Source organism: Besnoitia besnoiti, chromosome I, assembly GCF_002563875.1.
Source record: "Besnoitia besnoiti strain Bb-Ger1 chromosome I, whole genome shotgun sequence".
In the NCBI taxonomy this organism is placed as follows: Eukaryota; Apicomplexa; class Conoidasida; order Eucoccidiorida; family Sarcocystidae; genus Besnoitia; species Besnoitia besnoiti.
This window is the reverse complement of record NC_042356.1, coordinates 3,073,673-3,088,681: the sequence shown is the minus strand read 5'-3', so window position 1 is coordinate 3,088,681 and position 15,009 is coordinate 3,073,673. Positions and strand designations below refer to the sequence as shown.

The 15,009-nt window shown below is 57.4% G+C and overlaps 3 protein-coding genes across 3 annotated transcripts; all 3 read right to left on the bottom strand.

Annotated features, from left to right (window-relative positions):
• Positions 1-313: 313 nt before the first annotated feature.
• BESB_004600 (uncharacterized protein) lies at positions 314-3,493 on the bottom strand (the record flags this gene model as incomplete). The annotated part of the gene is made up of 5 exons (XM_029359215.1): positions 314-1,538; positions 1,798-1,854; positions 2,364-2,429; positions 2,677-2,720; positions 3,461-3,493. The coding sequence occupies 5 exons, from the start codon at positions 3,491-3,493 to the stop codon at positions 314-316; spliced, it is 1,425 nt and encodes a 474-aa protein (XP_029222128.1).
• A 2,267-nt stretch (positions 3,494-5,760) lies between these two features.
• On the bottom strand, positions 5,761-8,584 carry BESB_004590 (carrier superfamily protein; the record flags this gene model as incomplete). Its single annotated transcript, XM_029359214.1, has 4 exons — positions 5,761-5,932; positions 6,411-6,513; positions 6,797-6,918; positions 7,371-8,584. The coding sequence occupies 4 exons, from the start codon at positions 8,582-8,584 to the stop codon at positions 5,761-5,763; spliced, it is 1,611 nt and encodes a 536-aa protein (XP_029222127.1).
• A 1,958-nt stretch (positions 8,585-10,542) lies between these two features.
• BESB_004580 (methyltransferase domain-containing protein) lies at positions 10,543-13,883 on the bottom strand (the record flags this gene model as incomplete). Its single annotated transcript, XM_029359213.1, has 6 exons — positions 10,543-11,033; positions 11,229-11,284; positions 11,714-11,779; positions 12,426-12,486; positions 12,791-13,191; positions 13,564-13,883. The coding sequence occupies 6 exons, from the start codon at positions 13,881-13,883 to the stop codon at positions 10,543-10,545; spliced, it is 1,395 nt and encodes a 464-aa protein (XP_029222126.1).
• Positions 13,884-15,009: the final 1,126 nt, after the last annotated feature.

Below are 15,009 nucleotides of genomic sequence, written 5' to 3'. Positions count from 1 at the left end.
GAAGACAGAGGATCTCCCTGACAAAGGCTTTCTAGCAGAGGTCGCGGAGTCACAACAGGGCCCGCTGGATGGCGGATAGTTAAACCTGAGCAGTGGAGTCGAAAAGTGCCTAGAACTGATCTCACACCCGTCGCGAACATCAGACAGTAAAACTGTCAACTCATCAAGAATCCAGGGCGGAGGCACTCCGCAGTTTACAGAGAAAGATGCACATCTCAGTCGCCGTGGGACTCTTCACCACCTCCTATCACGTTGTTGGGGTCTACCTCTTCCCTGATCTCTACTCTCCACGGCATCGAGAGCGATCTCTGTCTCAGCTGTAGCTTCGAGACCTCTCTCTGTATCTCTGTCTTCGGCCATCGTCCTCTCTCCGTTCTCGACTTCGCCTCCTTTCCTTGTCTCGGCATCTCTCGTCGTCGTCGTGCCTTACGCGTGATTCTGCATGAGCCTCAAGCGTGCGACGATCCTCGCTGTCCTCACTCGTGCCTCTGTCAAAACGCGGTCTGCGACGTTCATAGCGATCTTCAGCCTCCCCTTCCTCCCGCGTGCTGCGGGTGACGGCCTCGGCTCTTTCATCTCTCCGTGATCTTCTCTCTTCATCGCGCCGCGGCCTTTCTTCATCGCGCCGTGACCTTTCTTCATCGCGCCGCGACCTATCTTCATCGCGCCGCGGCCTTTCTTCACCGTGCCGTGGCCTTCTTTCTTCCTCTCTTCTCTGTCTGGCGTCTAACGACCCGTCGCGCTCTCTCTCTCCATCGCGGTAATATCGCCTCTCTCGTCTTCCATCGCGCTCATCGCCGGCGCCGCCGTCGGTGCGAGCGTCCCTCGCGCGTCTTACTTCCTCTTTTTTGGCGGCTCTTCGTTCCTCTCTCAGGGCGGGCGAGAGGTGCCGCTGGCGTTTCCGTTCTCTGTCGTCCTCGTCAAAGGCTTCAGTCCTTCTCAAAGCTTCCTTCAAGTCTCTGCGTCGCTCTCCCTCCTCTGTACTGCCGCTTCCTCTCCTGCGTTCTTTGCCGCCGTCAATTCCGTGCCCGCCTCTCCGGTTTCTTTCGTGTCGTTCGGAATTGCCCTCTCTGGCCTTTCTGTCGCTCGAGCGCTTTTTTGCACGTTCCCTCTCACGCCGTAACTCGTCTTCGCTCTCGCCGCCGCCGGCACGTTCCTCCAGCGCATCAGCTGCTTCGTGCTTGAGCTTCATCGGAGCCTTTTCGCGCCGGTTCTTGCCCTTCCCCGCACGACTGTCCTTCTCGTCGTCTTCGCTCGCCGCCTCGTCCTTCACAAGGCGCTCCTTTCTCTCCTTCTTCACTCGCGCCTTCTTGACCTTCTTCTCTCGTCGCTCCTCGTCGCTGCTGCTCTCGTCAGAAGAACTGCTCGAGTCCGAAGAAGAAGAGGAAGAGGACGATGAGGACGAAGACGAAGAAGAGGAAGAAGAGGAGGAAGAAGAGGAAGAAGAAGACGATGAAGAGGAGCTCATGCCTGTCTTCACTTGAGCAAGAAGCTGCTCTACAAGACGGGGGTCACGAGAAAAATCTCCATCAGTGATTCTGGAAGACATCAAAAGGTACACATGATATCGATCCACGTAACCTTTAACTCCGACCCTTCACCCTGAGTTCGCGCGTCACTCTTCTAAGGCCCCCCTCAAGCACCTGCTCACATCTCCCGAGGGAAGCTGCTTACCGAGCAACACACAGAAATACCTATACACGTTTACCTTCATAAAAAAAGCGGAATGTCTATGCAAATGGGCGTCTAGTTGGGCGCCCGCTCTTCGGCGAGCGTTCGCGGGCACAGTGTACGTACAGCGGAATTTCAGGCACGTCCTCGTCCGTAAAGGGTGTTGGCCTCAGTTTAGGGTTCCTGCAGCAGGAACAAAAGACTGTCAGCATGTCGGATGTGCGCAGCAAAGAGACGAAACGGCCAGGCGAGACGCCTCACGCCACCTGTTTTTTTCTAGAAACGGACGATATTTTAGAGACGCCAACGTAGAAGTGGCCGCGATCTCAGTCCAGCCCGCAAGAAGGTGCCGAAAATGGCATTTGAGAAAATGAGTAAAAGGTATGAGACGGCGGCAGAGTCGCTTCGCCCGCGATTCGCACGTGTGTGTCCACAACGCAACGCTCGATTTCGGCATCTTCTCTTGTTGCGAAAGACAGCAGAAACCACCCGCTTCAGGCGTTTTTCGCGGCGACATGCGTCCGTATATCTACATGCATATCCACATATACATATATATCTGTATGTGCAGGTAGATCTTTGTAGGCATACATGTACAGGAATAAGCAAGAATCTGTGGCTGCCGAGACACTTGACTGCAGGGGCACTGGAAGGGGACAACGTCCAGAATGGAGAGTCGACAAGAGACGTACCTGAGCATTTGGGTGCGCGTGGGACGCGTCAAATATACCTTTTCGTTTCGGCATTGGTAAGTCCAGCTGCGGAGGAGAAGAACGAAAACACGACACCGAAAAAGTGAACCGAAGCGCCTCTCGAGGCACCTGAGGCGAGGAGAGCGAGAGGGAAGAAGAACGAGGCGCCTGGGCGCCGCGCGCAGCTCCGCCCGTCTGCAGCGGGACGGCGCGGAAGTGAAGAAAATGATTTGAGAGAGAGAAAAGCGTAGACGCGAGGCACTCTGAGAAGAAAGCGACGAGTGTGAAGCGCATATATGGACACTGTGCTTACTGGCCTGTCTGGAAGCAATTCTGGCACTCCGCCTCCGCCTGGCCCTGCAAAAACAACACACAGAGGAGCCAAAAAAACAAAACATGCGCTCGACTCTGTCTCATGGAAAAACTCTGCTGCTGAACTCCGAGACAATCCGCGCCCACCCGGAGGCGTCTTCAAAAAGGCGGTTCCCTGCTAGAGAGACAGACGCCAGTGTGTATCTGAATCGATAGCGAGGGCGGAAGTGACTCTCGTCGCGCAGGGCTGCGCTCACACACGCCCGAGAGGCCTCGGAACCGCCACAGTCTCCATCCACACAGGGCCGAGGAAAGCGGCGTCAAGCGAACGAGAAATAGGGCAGTCTTCACGCTTGCCGCAAAGAGGCGAGACCGGACGCAAGTCGCTCCGCAGGAAGAATCAGAAAAGCACACATGGAAGAGCCCAGCACAAGCCAGGAGTGGGCGCTGAGTCACGCTGGCGGCTTGCTAGTGCCGGCGGCTCAGCTCCAAGCAGAGCAGGGGAAGTTGAGCAAGACGAAGGGGCCATAGGGTTATGCAGAGCGAGAGGGACGCATCTGCATCTTACACGTCGCAGAAAGTAGGTTTCTTCTCTCTCTGGAGCGACTGTGCGAGTTAAGCCGGTACAGTGGCGGGAGCGGCAGACGCACACGCCGGAGACTGCACTCGTCAAAGGTCAGCTTTCTTTCAAAGGCGAGAAAAAGAAAATCTTTTCTGAAGAGCGGCGCGCAGAGGCAGCCCAGCCCGGCACCGCAAGTCAAGAAAAACGGAAATAGTTTGCATACCTTGGTCAGGGCCGTGTATCTGTTGAGTTCCATGGCCGCGCCGGCGATACGTGGCTCCCCCGAAGGCTGCAAGCGAGAGAGGCGAGAGGCACCGAGGAAAACAAACGGAAGAAAAAGAAGCGAGAGAGGCAAGGAATAAAGAAAGAATCGGGTTCCCACTCGGCGGTGACAACGCGGAGGGAGCATGCGGACCTGCAACGGCCCAAATCGAACGGGGAAGAAAGGAAAAGCAACGCTCGCGCGACAACGAGAAGAGATTTCGCACGTCGACGTCCTGCTTTTCTTTCCTCGTAAGCAGTCTCCAAAGAGATGCTTGATTCTGCTCTTCCAGAAAGATTCGTGTCTTTGACGCGCCGTTCCAAGAAAAGACTCTGAGAAACGCTTCGGCTGCACACGCACGCGTACACCTCGCGCGGCATTCATTCCTGGCAAGTGTCGGCGGCGACGGATTTCGGTGTGTCTGCTGTAGGAAAACACTTGAAGCTAGGGACACATTCAAAGTCTGCTACTATTTCACTGTTTTTAGAGGGCAGTAGAAGCCACAGGAACAGGCTATATGTGTGTCAGTTTAGTTATTGCTGGCTCGTCTGGCTATGCAGATGAGGCCGAGCGCTACAGCGGATCTGTCCGGGCTGCCGCGTGCTCCCGTCGCAGTACGCAACATGGAGCATCTCCCTGCAGCCGAAGCAACCTAGAAGAGTATACTTGAATAGATACACTCGTGTGTAGCTCCACGCCACACGACGCAAATGAATGTGAGTAGGTCGGTGTACTGAGAGGCACAGTAGCCAGGGGCGTGCGCGGCATGTTTGAGGGCACCCGATCTGGGAGGCAGTTTCAACAAGATATTCTGCCTTCAACAGGACGCAGGTGTATCTTGTATTAGCTATGCTTTATACGGTAGCAGTCCACGATCGCCCTGCAGCGGAAGAATGCAACAGAAACGAATGAATTAGAAGGTGTGCGGCCTCAGGAGTCTCTGAGGTGGTCTCACGCTGTGCGTGGGAGAGAGCCTGTCGATCTTATCGCCGTACCAGTCCGCAATAGAGAGAATACAGTCCCCATGAGTGAACTGTGAATGCGGAAATGCGCGGAAGCTTCTGCGAGCCGCCACCTGATTAGGTTGGTCTCTGCGAAGCATGCGGCAACGCTGCAGCGTAGTGCGGACGGCAAAAGAAAGCGAAAAGTGACCTCGCGCCTACCATATCCAGTGTCACAGTAGTCAAGTCACTAGCTTTGAAGAAGTTGGAGTGGCTGTGGAGTCAGATAAAGCTTTAAACAGCTGGTTGATTGGGAAAATCAGGTTCCTGCGAACACGTGTGAGGCGCTGCCCTCTCCACTTTGACAGGAATGGAGCGCCGGTATCAGAACAGAGTTGAGCAAAGCCAAGAAGGAAAAAAAACTGACGATACCAACAGTGTGCAGACGCGAAGGTACGAGAACCTGCGAGACACGAAAAAATGCCGAAAAACGGCGCACCCACAAACCTGTTTTCGCTCCCTACGCACGCCCAAGCCGCCTTTCCACGTGTATATACACCTCACCAACATACGACAAAACGGTCTGACTTGAAAAACTGCCTGCTGAAAGCAGTTGTGACATGACTGAGATATTTGATTTTCCGGTACCCATCCTCATCCTCGTCACATCCTTTTCGCTTCCTTCTCCCAGAACCGGGGATTCGCGAAGCAGCGGTACACCGGTAAACGCGGGCAACACGAAACCTCGCATACCGCACCACGCAGATACGCGATGTCAAGCGACACACGGGTCTCCTCCTTCCGTCCACACAACGCCGTCGACTTACGCCCACGTTCGCACAGCTCGAGAGGAAAGGTTGCGGGTGTGTAAATATGAGTATACATTCATATATGGATTTACATATATATATGAATATATATTGTCGCTGAGTCTTTTCCTTCTGGCCCGTGGACAGAGCGCGTGCGAGCTCTGGCGTGTTGAGCTCGAGCATGGTCTCCTCTGCGAGATACTCTGTTTCTATATATCGAATGCTCTAGTAGAGCTTTTTGAGTTTTGATGTCTTCCTGACAAAAACTCTCCTCTTGTTTAACCTTTTCTCCTGTAGACCTCTTCCCACTCCATTCTCTCCTCTCCATGGTTCTCTGTGCACTGGATGCTCGTGCTGCTGTCCTGGCCTCAGCACGGCGCCTCTCTTTTCGCTTGACTGGCTGTCTTGGGGCTCGCAAGCCTCGCAGTCACTGAGGAAGCTGGAAGGCCTCCAAACGGGCTACAAGCCGGCAAAGGCACGGCGCCATGCCGCGCGCGAATACCGCCTATTTCTAACGCATGCGTTTCTCGTGTTGCATCTGGAAGAAGAACTTGAAGCACTCGTAGGAGGCGAACTGAAGCGCACCTGCCGGAAGGCACCGAAGCGTCGCGGGCCACAGGCCGGCGAATAGAGCCGCGAAACCTTCGCGGCGGTAAATCGACAGCATGCACGCCCGGCACGAGCTGAAAGCAGAAGCAATGGCGAGGGAGAAAAGACCAATACAGCCGCCGCCAAAAAGGCAATCAGGAAGCACAGCGAAACCCTTGACGGCGGGACTCAGGCAAGACCAACAGCCACGCAGAACCGCTGAAGAAGAAATAAAGCCTGTCCAACCATGCCTCATTCGAAGCATCCATCCACTTCTACTTCACTCACTGATGATCTCTAAATCCAACAACAGGAGAACAGAAGAGAGGCCGCGACGCGCACACTACCCGCTTCTCATCCCCTTTGCTCTCGGAGGCAGGTTACCCAGGGCCAACCTGCCTCCGCGGCGCCTTTCGAGCTCTCCTTCCTGAGCAGATGGCGACACGGTGCGCCCCTCTGCTCTGTTTTCCATCATGAATGTCCCCGTTCTTCAGGCGTCGCTGGCAACCAATCAGGCTCGCCGCAGACGAAACGGCGTGCGCTCCCTTGACTGCAGAGCGCAAGGCAACTCACCTGTAGAGTTTTTGGCGGCCGTCAATGCCGTCGGTCATGAGGCGCTTGCGGGCTGTGTCGAAGGGGAAGACCACGAGCTGGGCCATAAAGTTCGCCAAGCTCCCTGAAAGACACCCCAAGAGGCGGCATTTGAAAGACTCTGAAGGCCTAGAGTCAAACCATCGGCATCCTTCTGCCGGCATACACACTGCCGCACTAACACGTGTACGTCCACTGTGCTGTTCACATACAGCTATGTCCCTATCTACGCATACATATGTAGTTGAATGTATTGACCTGTCTGTCCATTTTTATGCGTTGCCTTTCCGCTGCTCTCCGCCACTTCCTTCTCTTGTTTCTTTGCTTCGCAGTCTCAGATCTCAAGTCGCTCTGTTTCAGGCGCCTACCTGCCATCGTGCTCGCTAGCAAAGTCTTAAAGTATGAAGAGGGAACTGACGGAGCTGCAGGAGCCTGGAGGGACGGGGTGGCGCCCGCCTTTTGAGAGGGCGATATCGCCGCTTCGATCTCTCTAAGAAATACATACGCAAACCGCAACGAAACGCTCTGCGGTCTCCCCTTCACGAGGCTTCAAAGCGCCCACCGTAGAAGTGTGTACACATAAAACCAGGGTACTAATTACGCATGCCCAGACTGGTGCGCAGATTAGCGAGCGAGACCGTCTCCACTCCGCATCTCGCCCTCTGTCCCTCCGCAGTACGTTCAAGATGCATGCCCCCATTTGCGTGAATATGTGCATCGAGGCCTGAAGGGAAGGCGGGCTCAGCGAAACGTAGCAATGCAGAGATGCCGCCCTCCGTACACAGAACGCGCCTACGCAGACCAGCTGCATGCGCCTTTGTGAGGGTCCTCGTGTCGCCAAATGGGTAGCTGCGCGGATGGCGTCCAGGCCTGCTTGTACCCTTCAGTCTGCTGCAGGCCGCAGGAGGGCAAGCGCCTGCATCGACTCGCGCACGCGCTTACCGCTTCCAGAGTTCGTAGAAAGTCATTTGCAGCATGACGTAAGGTACTCCGGACCAAAGCGCCACTGCAAAGCCTTTGTAGAACCCCGCGACGCCCTCAGTGACGTAAATGCGCTTCACGCAGTGCCAGATGCCCGCGTACAGCCGCGCCTCGCTCGCCCCCTTCGGCGCGCCAGGTGCAGGCTGCCCTCGAAGCGAAGACGAGGAAGAAGAAGAAGAGCAAGAAGAAGAGGAAAGGCGCGGAGACGAGTTGGAGGAAGCGACCGGAGACTGAGGCGTTGAGGGAGAAGCCGCTTGCGGTTTAGACGGAGCAGGCGTGGCGGCGGCGTAGCCCGCGAGAGCGGCTGTGTTGATGCCAACCGCGATGCGAACGGAGACGAGATCCAGGGGGTAGCACAGCGCTTTCTGGAGCGCGCCTGCAAGTGACCCAGCGATCATCAGACCCCCCACGCCGAGTCGCTTCTCCGTGGCTCGCTTGTCTGCCCTTTTTTCGGCGCGCAACTCAGTCTCTGCGGATGATCTGTCGCGGCCGCCGCGTGCCTCGGCACTCTGAAGCACAGCCCTCCCCGCGCGTGCCCCCTGCATCCGCTCCAGGAGGCTGCAGGCCCAGTCGTTCGTGGGGAACTTGACCGCATAGGCGGCCGCGGCTCTGCATGCGTTCGCGCCGTTCCCCCGCCACAAGCCTGCGACGCCTTCCTCTTGAACGACAAGTCGCAGCGACGCGAGCACCCCCGAGTACTTCTTCCCAGACGCCGCGACAGCGCGCTGCGAGACGGAGAACGCGGTCGCCAGCGGCGTTTTGGGCTCTGCAGGCGCGCTGCGCGCAGACGCAGAGGCCGGCGAGGCGACGGAGGAGGGCGCCGGCGCAGAGGAAGACGACGAGGGCTGTCGAGCCGGCACCTGGCGTTCCCGCTGGTGCGACAGCATGCCCTGAACCTGGAAGAGCAGACGCAGACGGTCCATGGGCGCGCATGCAGTCTTGGTTAAAATGCCGCTCGCCATCCCGCTGAACATCCGCTCGAAAGGCGTCAGCGCGTCCTTCGAACTGGGCGGCAGAGGCGCCGCGGCAGAGGGCGAGCAGGCTGAGGCCGAAGACGGCATTGCGGAAGCAGAGGCAAGGGGGGAAACCAAACTGGAGGCGGAAGACTCAGAAGAAGACGGAGAAGGAGACGCGGCCAGCGCGTCCGCCGGACCGGCTGGAGACGAACCAGCCATCGTGGGGCTCCTCGCCGCGCGGGGATCTCGGCTCAGGCCCTGTCTCTCTCAGGGGGACAGCCAGAGCGTCTGCGGACTCTGCACACACTTTCTTCGACTCAGTTTTCTTCCTCGCTATATGCCGTGGGTGCTCGGCGACGTCCGCTTCCGTCGAGCACGCAAGCAAGCAGCGAGCAGACGCAGAACGCAGTTCTACGCGCGAATCGTTGTTGGCTCCATAGCAGAAAGAGAGTCTGAGCTTCGCGCGAGAGAAGGGCATCAAGCACGGCACACGCAGTTTCGAGGAGACACTCTACCGTAGAAAAGTTCACGCGAGGCCGTAAAAAAGCGAAATCGCGAGAGAGTTGGCCCCGCGGCTAGAAGCAAAGTCGTCGTAACAAGAAGTTCGGTGAGCGAGAGGGGTACACGAGATAGTTGAGGAACCGCGGACTCTGAGAAAGTTTTCTGTCTGTGGCTGCGACGAACGATGAGGGAAACACGAACAAAGCCGAGAACGAGACCTTCCACGGGAAAAAGCTAGTCCTGTAACCTGTCGAGTCGCGATTGTCCCAGCCAGCTTCCCCTACACGTGAAAAGGGTTGCTCAGAAACGCCTAACCGAAGGTGAATGCTCACAACGGTCCTCTCACAGCGCGCTTTCGTCATACGCATGCAAGATCCGTTCGGGCCCGGCTGCGTACCAAGCGCTCTTCTCTCTCTCAGTTACTGGGACGCTCGAGTCGTTGTCGTTTTGATGAAAGGGTGGAAACGAAAGAAGGAAGACAACTTCGAAGGTGCGGAAGGCAAACGAGGCGGGAAGACGGGGCCTGCGGGGCTCTGAATGGCTGGCGCTGTTCCTGTCCCGCAGTGTGTAGATGCCAGAGGCGCGCAACTGTTTCGGCTCGTCACTTCCGTGCCACACCGTAAGAAAAGGAAAAATCCTTTGTGCAGTGTGGGAGACGAGGGTAGAGGGCAACACAGATTTGCGCGAAGAAAGCAATCTGGCGCTCCTGCTGGGCACGCGTTGTCTTGTTTCAAAAACGCTTGTGCACTGCATGCGTCGGAGAGAAGACACGCAGCGCTCAAAAGCCTGGCTGGCTCTGTCCCAAGTCGCGAGAGTTGTGCACAGAAAAAGTATCTGCGTCTCTGCGGCTGTGGAGTCTGCAGCCTTCGATTTCTCCTGTTTTCCGAAGCCACAAACAGCGTCGTTTGTGGAGCTGAAGGCAGGCAGGCCTCGTGACCGCCGGAGGCGCGTCTCTTGCATTGCTGACTGAGTTGACGTTACATGCTCAATGAGAGGTAGACTTTGAAAAAAAAAATTTACCGAAAAGAGTCAGGTCTCTAACCTCGAGCAACGTTTCTGCGCACCCCCCAGCTAGTGTACGGTCCCCTTCGAGAAGACAAATCTGGATTAAGCTTAGCGGTGACGGCCCCGTGCGAGCGCGATTCACCATCCTGCACAGACTGTTGTCATCGCAGCGAGGCGTGTAGGCCTTCCCTCAGAATACTGAGCGAAGAAAATGGCTCTGAGGATCTGTCTAGAGGCTTGATCGGTGAAGCACAACCCGCAACAAAGATGCGACTTGCGTTGCATTCGGTGTCTGGACGCGCAGCGTGCCCGTGCAAGTTCGCTGTTGGCCTCAGAGCGGAGAAGAAGAGCTCACTGGAAGGCTTGGCGTGCGCTCTGAGTTTCTTGTCCGGTTGATTTTGCGGCGCAAGTTCAGACGTTTTCTGCTACAGAGCCACGACAGGTGTTGCTAACTACGGGGGGCTTCTGGTCTTTCTCTCTCTCTCGGCTGGAAGTCCTCAGGCTGGAGCAGATGTCTGGCTGCTTGTGCGAATATAGTTACAAGTCTATGCGTGTGTATGCCGGGCTTTTTTCGCGCGCGCTGCGGGTCTTGTCCACCAAATCTATGGCGACGTGCCATGTCACCGTCCATACACATGACCTAGGTAATGTCTCAGTCTTCTTGACGCTGTTTAGAGCAGTTTTCGCAGAATCACGGCCCAGTTGTTTGAGTCGAAATAGGACTCCACGACCTCCACGCCTCTGACGCGTGCACAGAGGCCGAGGATCTCCTCTCTGCTGAAGACGTGGTAGTACCGGAAGAGCGTAGTGATGGAGTCTTCGGACTCCTCTTTCTGCGCGCGTTTCTCATCTTCTCTCGAGGCTCCACTGCGCGAAGCCACCCCGCCTCCACCGACTGCCTCAGGCGTCTCTGGCGCCTCTAGCGGCCTGTCTTGCGCTTCCGCACAGCGCTGGGTGGCGTCTGAAGTGGCCGCGGCGCCCGCGGGAGAGGCTGTCCTCGCTGCATCACCTTTCGCAACAGATGTGCAGTCTGACGCCGCCTCAGAGGTCTGAGGGCACGCCGCCAAATCACGAGCGGAGTCCGCAGGCTGCTGTCTGGGCGCCCCCGCAGCCGACGGCTGGCGAGTCTCCAGCGCCTTCTGCAAGTGCCAGGGCACGAAGACTGCAGCGCAGAGGAAAGGAGAGAACACGAAAGCCAAGAAGGTGATATACGTGCGTGCGGGGCGGCGCGATGACGGGCCGCTGTCTTTTGCGAAAAGACGCAGATTCCAGCTGCGAATAGAGCAACAGGCTTCTGCAGGAGACTGGAGCGCAACGGGGAACGCCTTACGAAGCCACGGACCCCTCGCCCGCTTACCGTCTTTGCCCTTGAACTCTCTGGCGCCGATGGAGCCTTCCTCTTGTCGCTCAGCCCTGCGAGACAAGGCGAAGTCCACAGGCGACACACGAGACTGTCGGCAAACACCCAGCGAGCCCTGCCCTCCCCTCGCTGACGCCCCGTCTTCCTCCCTCTGAAGCGAGGCAAACGGAAAACTACTAGTCAGGTTCTAGTACGATCAGTAGAGTCATACTTGATGAGAGAACATCGCCGGGAAGGCTGAAAAAGATGTCGATTATGAAGACACAGACAACAAAGTTCTGTGTGATGGTAGTTCACCGCCGCTTCCTGGAAAAAATATTTCGCTACCGGTACTGGGAAATAGTGCATGGGGTTAGTTTTCGGCAAAATGACTACGGACCCACCAATATATACTGATACAAAAAACGATCTGGCCCTGTCGCCAAAATCCCACGCGCGACCGCGCGGAACGCCCTCCCCCCCTCCCCAGCCCTCCGACTTACCAGACCGTGATAAGGATGAGGCCTCCTGGGCGAGCGAGCCGCGCGAGCTCTTCGATGGCGCGCACGCTGCAGCAGAGAAAAACCACACACGCCATAGACGAGACACGTTCGACAGGCGTGTGGCTCGCGCGACTGTGCCAAGAGGTCGTGGAAACAGGGCAGCCGCTTGCGAGTGCGTCGGGAGGAAGAGCGCTGTCACGAAAAGACACATACGCCTAGACCAAGTTATCTCCAAACGAATGGCGACATGAATCGCCCCTATAGAGGATAACACATTCTATGAGATCGCGAAAGTATCTGAAACACGGGGCGACACCTGGCACATCTAGGCAACTCCATATCAGTCTCAGGGGAAACGTGACGCCGACGAACAGACACATAACGGCACGCGGGCGTCGCCCTCGCCTCGCGGGTGGAAGACAGACGCTGCGCGAAGGCCAAGCAACTGGTGATTCGAGCAGAATGCAGAAGAGTGAAACGCGTGAGGCATGCGCGCGTCGACAAAACCATACAAAAGAGATTCTATGAGCTCTCGAAAAAACGCCTTCCTGTCCAAAGACCATACATATGTGGCGGCAGGGGGCACTGGGCTGTCACCACGATTTACCGGCCGAATGTCTGATAGTTTGAAAGTCCACGTCATGCATTGCCTATGCAATTAGAGGACAACGGCGACAGCCTGACGGGGGCAGCATGCGGCGTCTCGCCTCACCGGCGTTCTTCCGTCGCAAGGTGGTGTGTGACAGCGATGGAGATGACCGCATCCGCAATGCCTGTCGACAGCCAGAAGGCATGAGGCCCAAAAGAAGATGAAAGGGGAAGGCGCATGCAGAAGGCGGCGCTCGGCGAGTCTCCTACGAGGAATCGACTCCGGCGACCATCCACTAGCGAAGCAGAGGCGAAAAGAAAGCGAAATCGTTCGCCAAACAGTCTACAAGGTGCGGCACAGTCCCTCTGAGAGGTCAGACAAGGAAGCAGCTCAGCAAAGCTTTTTCCAGCTGCGAGACACGAGGATGGCTAGTCGGTCATCCGTGCGTTTCCTCGTTCTCCGTCTAGATCGTCTGTCTCTCAGCTCACCTTGTCTGAAATTCGTGTTGAGACACGTCCCTAACGCCAGTCTGCCCCGCGCATGCGCTCGCTCTTGCGCACACACCAGCAGAGGCCGCGACATGTCAACACCGAGCAAGAGGCATTCCGCAGGGTCTGCGGCATCAGCAGAAGAGGAAGGGCAGGACTCCGGAGGGCACGATGGAGGCGCCGGGGCGGGCGCGGGCGCGGTCGGGGTCGCGGAGGGGGCCGGCGAGGGAGAAGAGACAGGAGACGGTGACGGCGCCGAAGAAGCTGCCGGCGGAAGGGAGGCGGGCGAGCCGCGCGGGACGCACTGAAGATACTTTCCGTTGCCGCAGCCCACGTCGACGACCAGCGAGTAGCGTGGCAGCCTCTCGAGGAACTGGCGAACCCTTGGCCATGGCTTGTATCTGCAGCAGCGGAGAAGCGGACAGGCGACGCCGAGCGAGCTTGCCGCGCGACTGCGAAGGGGACAAGCTGGATCCGGCGAGACGCCGCGCACCCCCAAGTCAAGGCGGTCTTTCCGCCTCTGTCAGGCTTAGACTCGGCAGCCGGATCAATCTTAATGCGCGCGCCGCGACTCCTCTTTCTCATTCTTGTGAGAACTCTCTTCAAAATCTGCCATCAGTCCGGTCGGCGAGAGGTCCCACGCGGCGGACGAAGCCTCACTACGCAGCGCCGAGAGCGCCTCTCACACGCTTCCGCCCAGGGCTGTGATGGATTTCGCAAGTCTCGGGGTGCGAGCTGACATTGGAGCACGTCAGGTGCGGGTGCAACTCTACCTGGTGTGGGAAAAGTGATTCGCGATTCGATCGTAGACTGCTCCCACGAACTCTCTCTCCAGCTCGGCGCTCCTGCCTTCATGTAAAAGCTGTTCCGCGACTGGGTCGCATGTCTTCTCCCTCGACGCCATTTTCGCCCTCTCCCTCTTCTTCTTTTCCTTCTTCCTCCTCGTCTTGTCTTCTGCGTCAGGCGCAGCGGAGGTCTCCGACGCACGTCTGCTTCCTTCGTCCTCTGTTTGCCGCTTCCACTCGACGGCTGAATCCTGGCTTGGGTGTACCGAGCCCTGGAGGCCTTCAGAGGCCGACGCGATCTGCGTCATCTTGAGTTGCCTTTCTGGAGGCACATGTGTCGCCTCCTGAGAGTTCCCGTCGCTGTCCGCTCGAAAGACACTCGAAGGATAGCTTGTTCGTGACGCTGGCGAGGCAGTCCAAACTTGTCAGGCCCGGATGTCTCTGCGCCAAAGGTGCACGGCTTGAGAGAGTGCTCGAGTTCTTTCCACGATGTTGGCGCGGTTGAAACGCTGAGTCGCGTTCCACGCCTGTTTTACGGACTTCTTCAGGCGTCAAGTGCCCGGCGCAGCCTGCCCCGTGCGAATCGTCAAGAGGCGTGTCTCGCGGTTCCAGCAGACCGGGAGAGAGGCACGCTGCGCAGTCTGAGGTCGCCGACAGCTTTACAAACGCCGCGTCAACACGGGCGAGGGCCGTTGCCCTACTCAGCTCTGCAGCTAGAAGATTTCAGGCAATGAGTGTTTCTTCGGAGTCGGCGCATGCGCTTCGAGTCGAAGGCGCCCTCCGGGTCGGCACACGCAGGGCCTGCGGTACTGCTGTCGCCCGTCTAGAGGAGACGGACCGCCGCGTTGGGTGAAAGAAAACAGAGGCAAGAATCCAGCGTCTGAATGCGGTTCCGTGACGGAGCCTTGCCACAGATGTCGATTGCATGCAGCCGTCGACGTGCGTCGGTGGCATGCAAATCGAACAGGCCCGTCCTTTGAAGACGAGCGACTTTGCGGTAAAAGACCGCCGGTGTCGATTCATGTCATTGCGACTGATACCGTTGTCAGTCCATACCACGTCTCAGAGCGCTTGAAATAGGTCGATGTAGTTAAACTGCAATAGGTCAATGTTGTTAAACTGAAGGAAGCGGGCCTCCGAGCTTTAGAGATGTGCGCCCGCCACTGCGCGTCTTCTACTGCAGTGCGGCGACGACGGCGCATGTGACCACGTTAGTCACTCGCAGCGCCGCCTAGTCCCCCGCCTCACTTGTCTTCGCGTGGTAGGATCGCAGTAAATGGAACCTCAGCTAGTTGAAACGCACCACGCATAACATGTCGCTGTAGACGGACGTCTAGGTGGGGCCGGACTGACTCTTGCGTGGTGCCAAAGCTCTGAGGTATCCTAGAGAGAACGGGCTGGCGCGCGGAACCCGCGTTGATTTCCTTCTGGGTT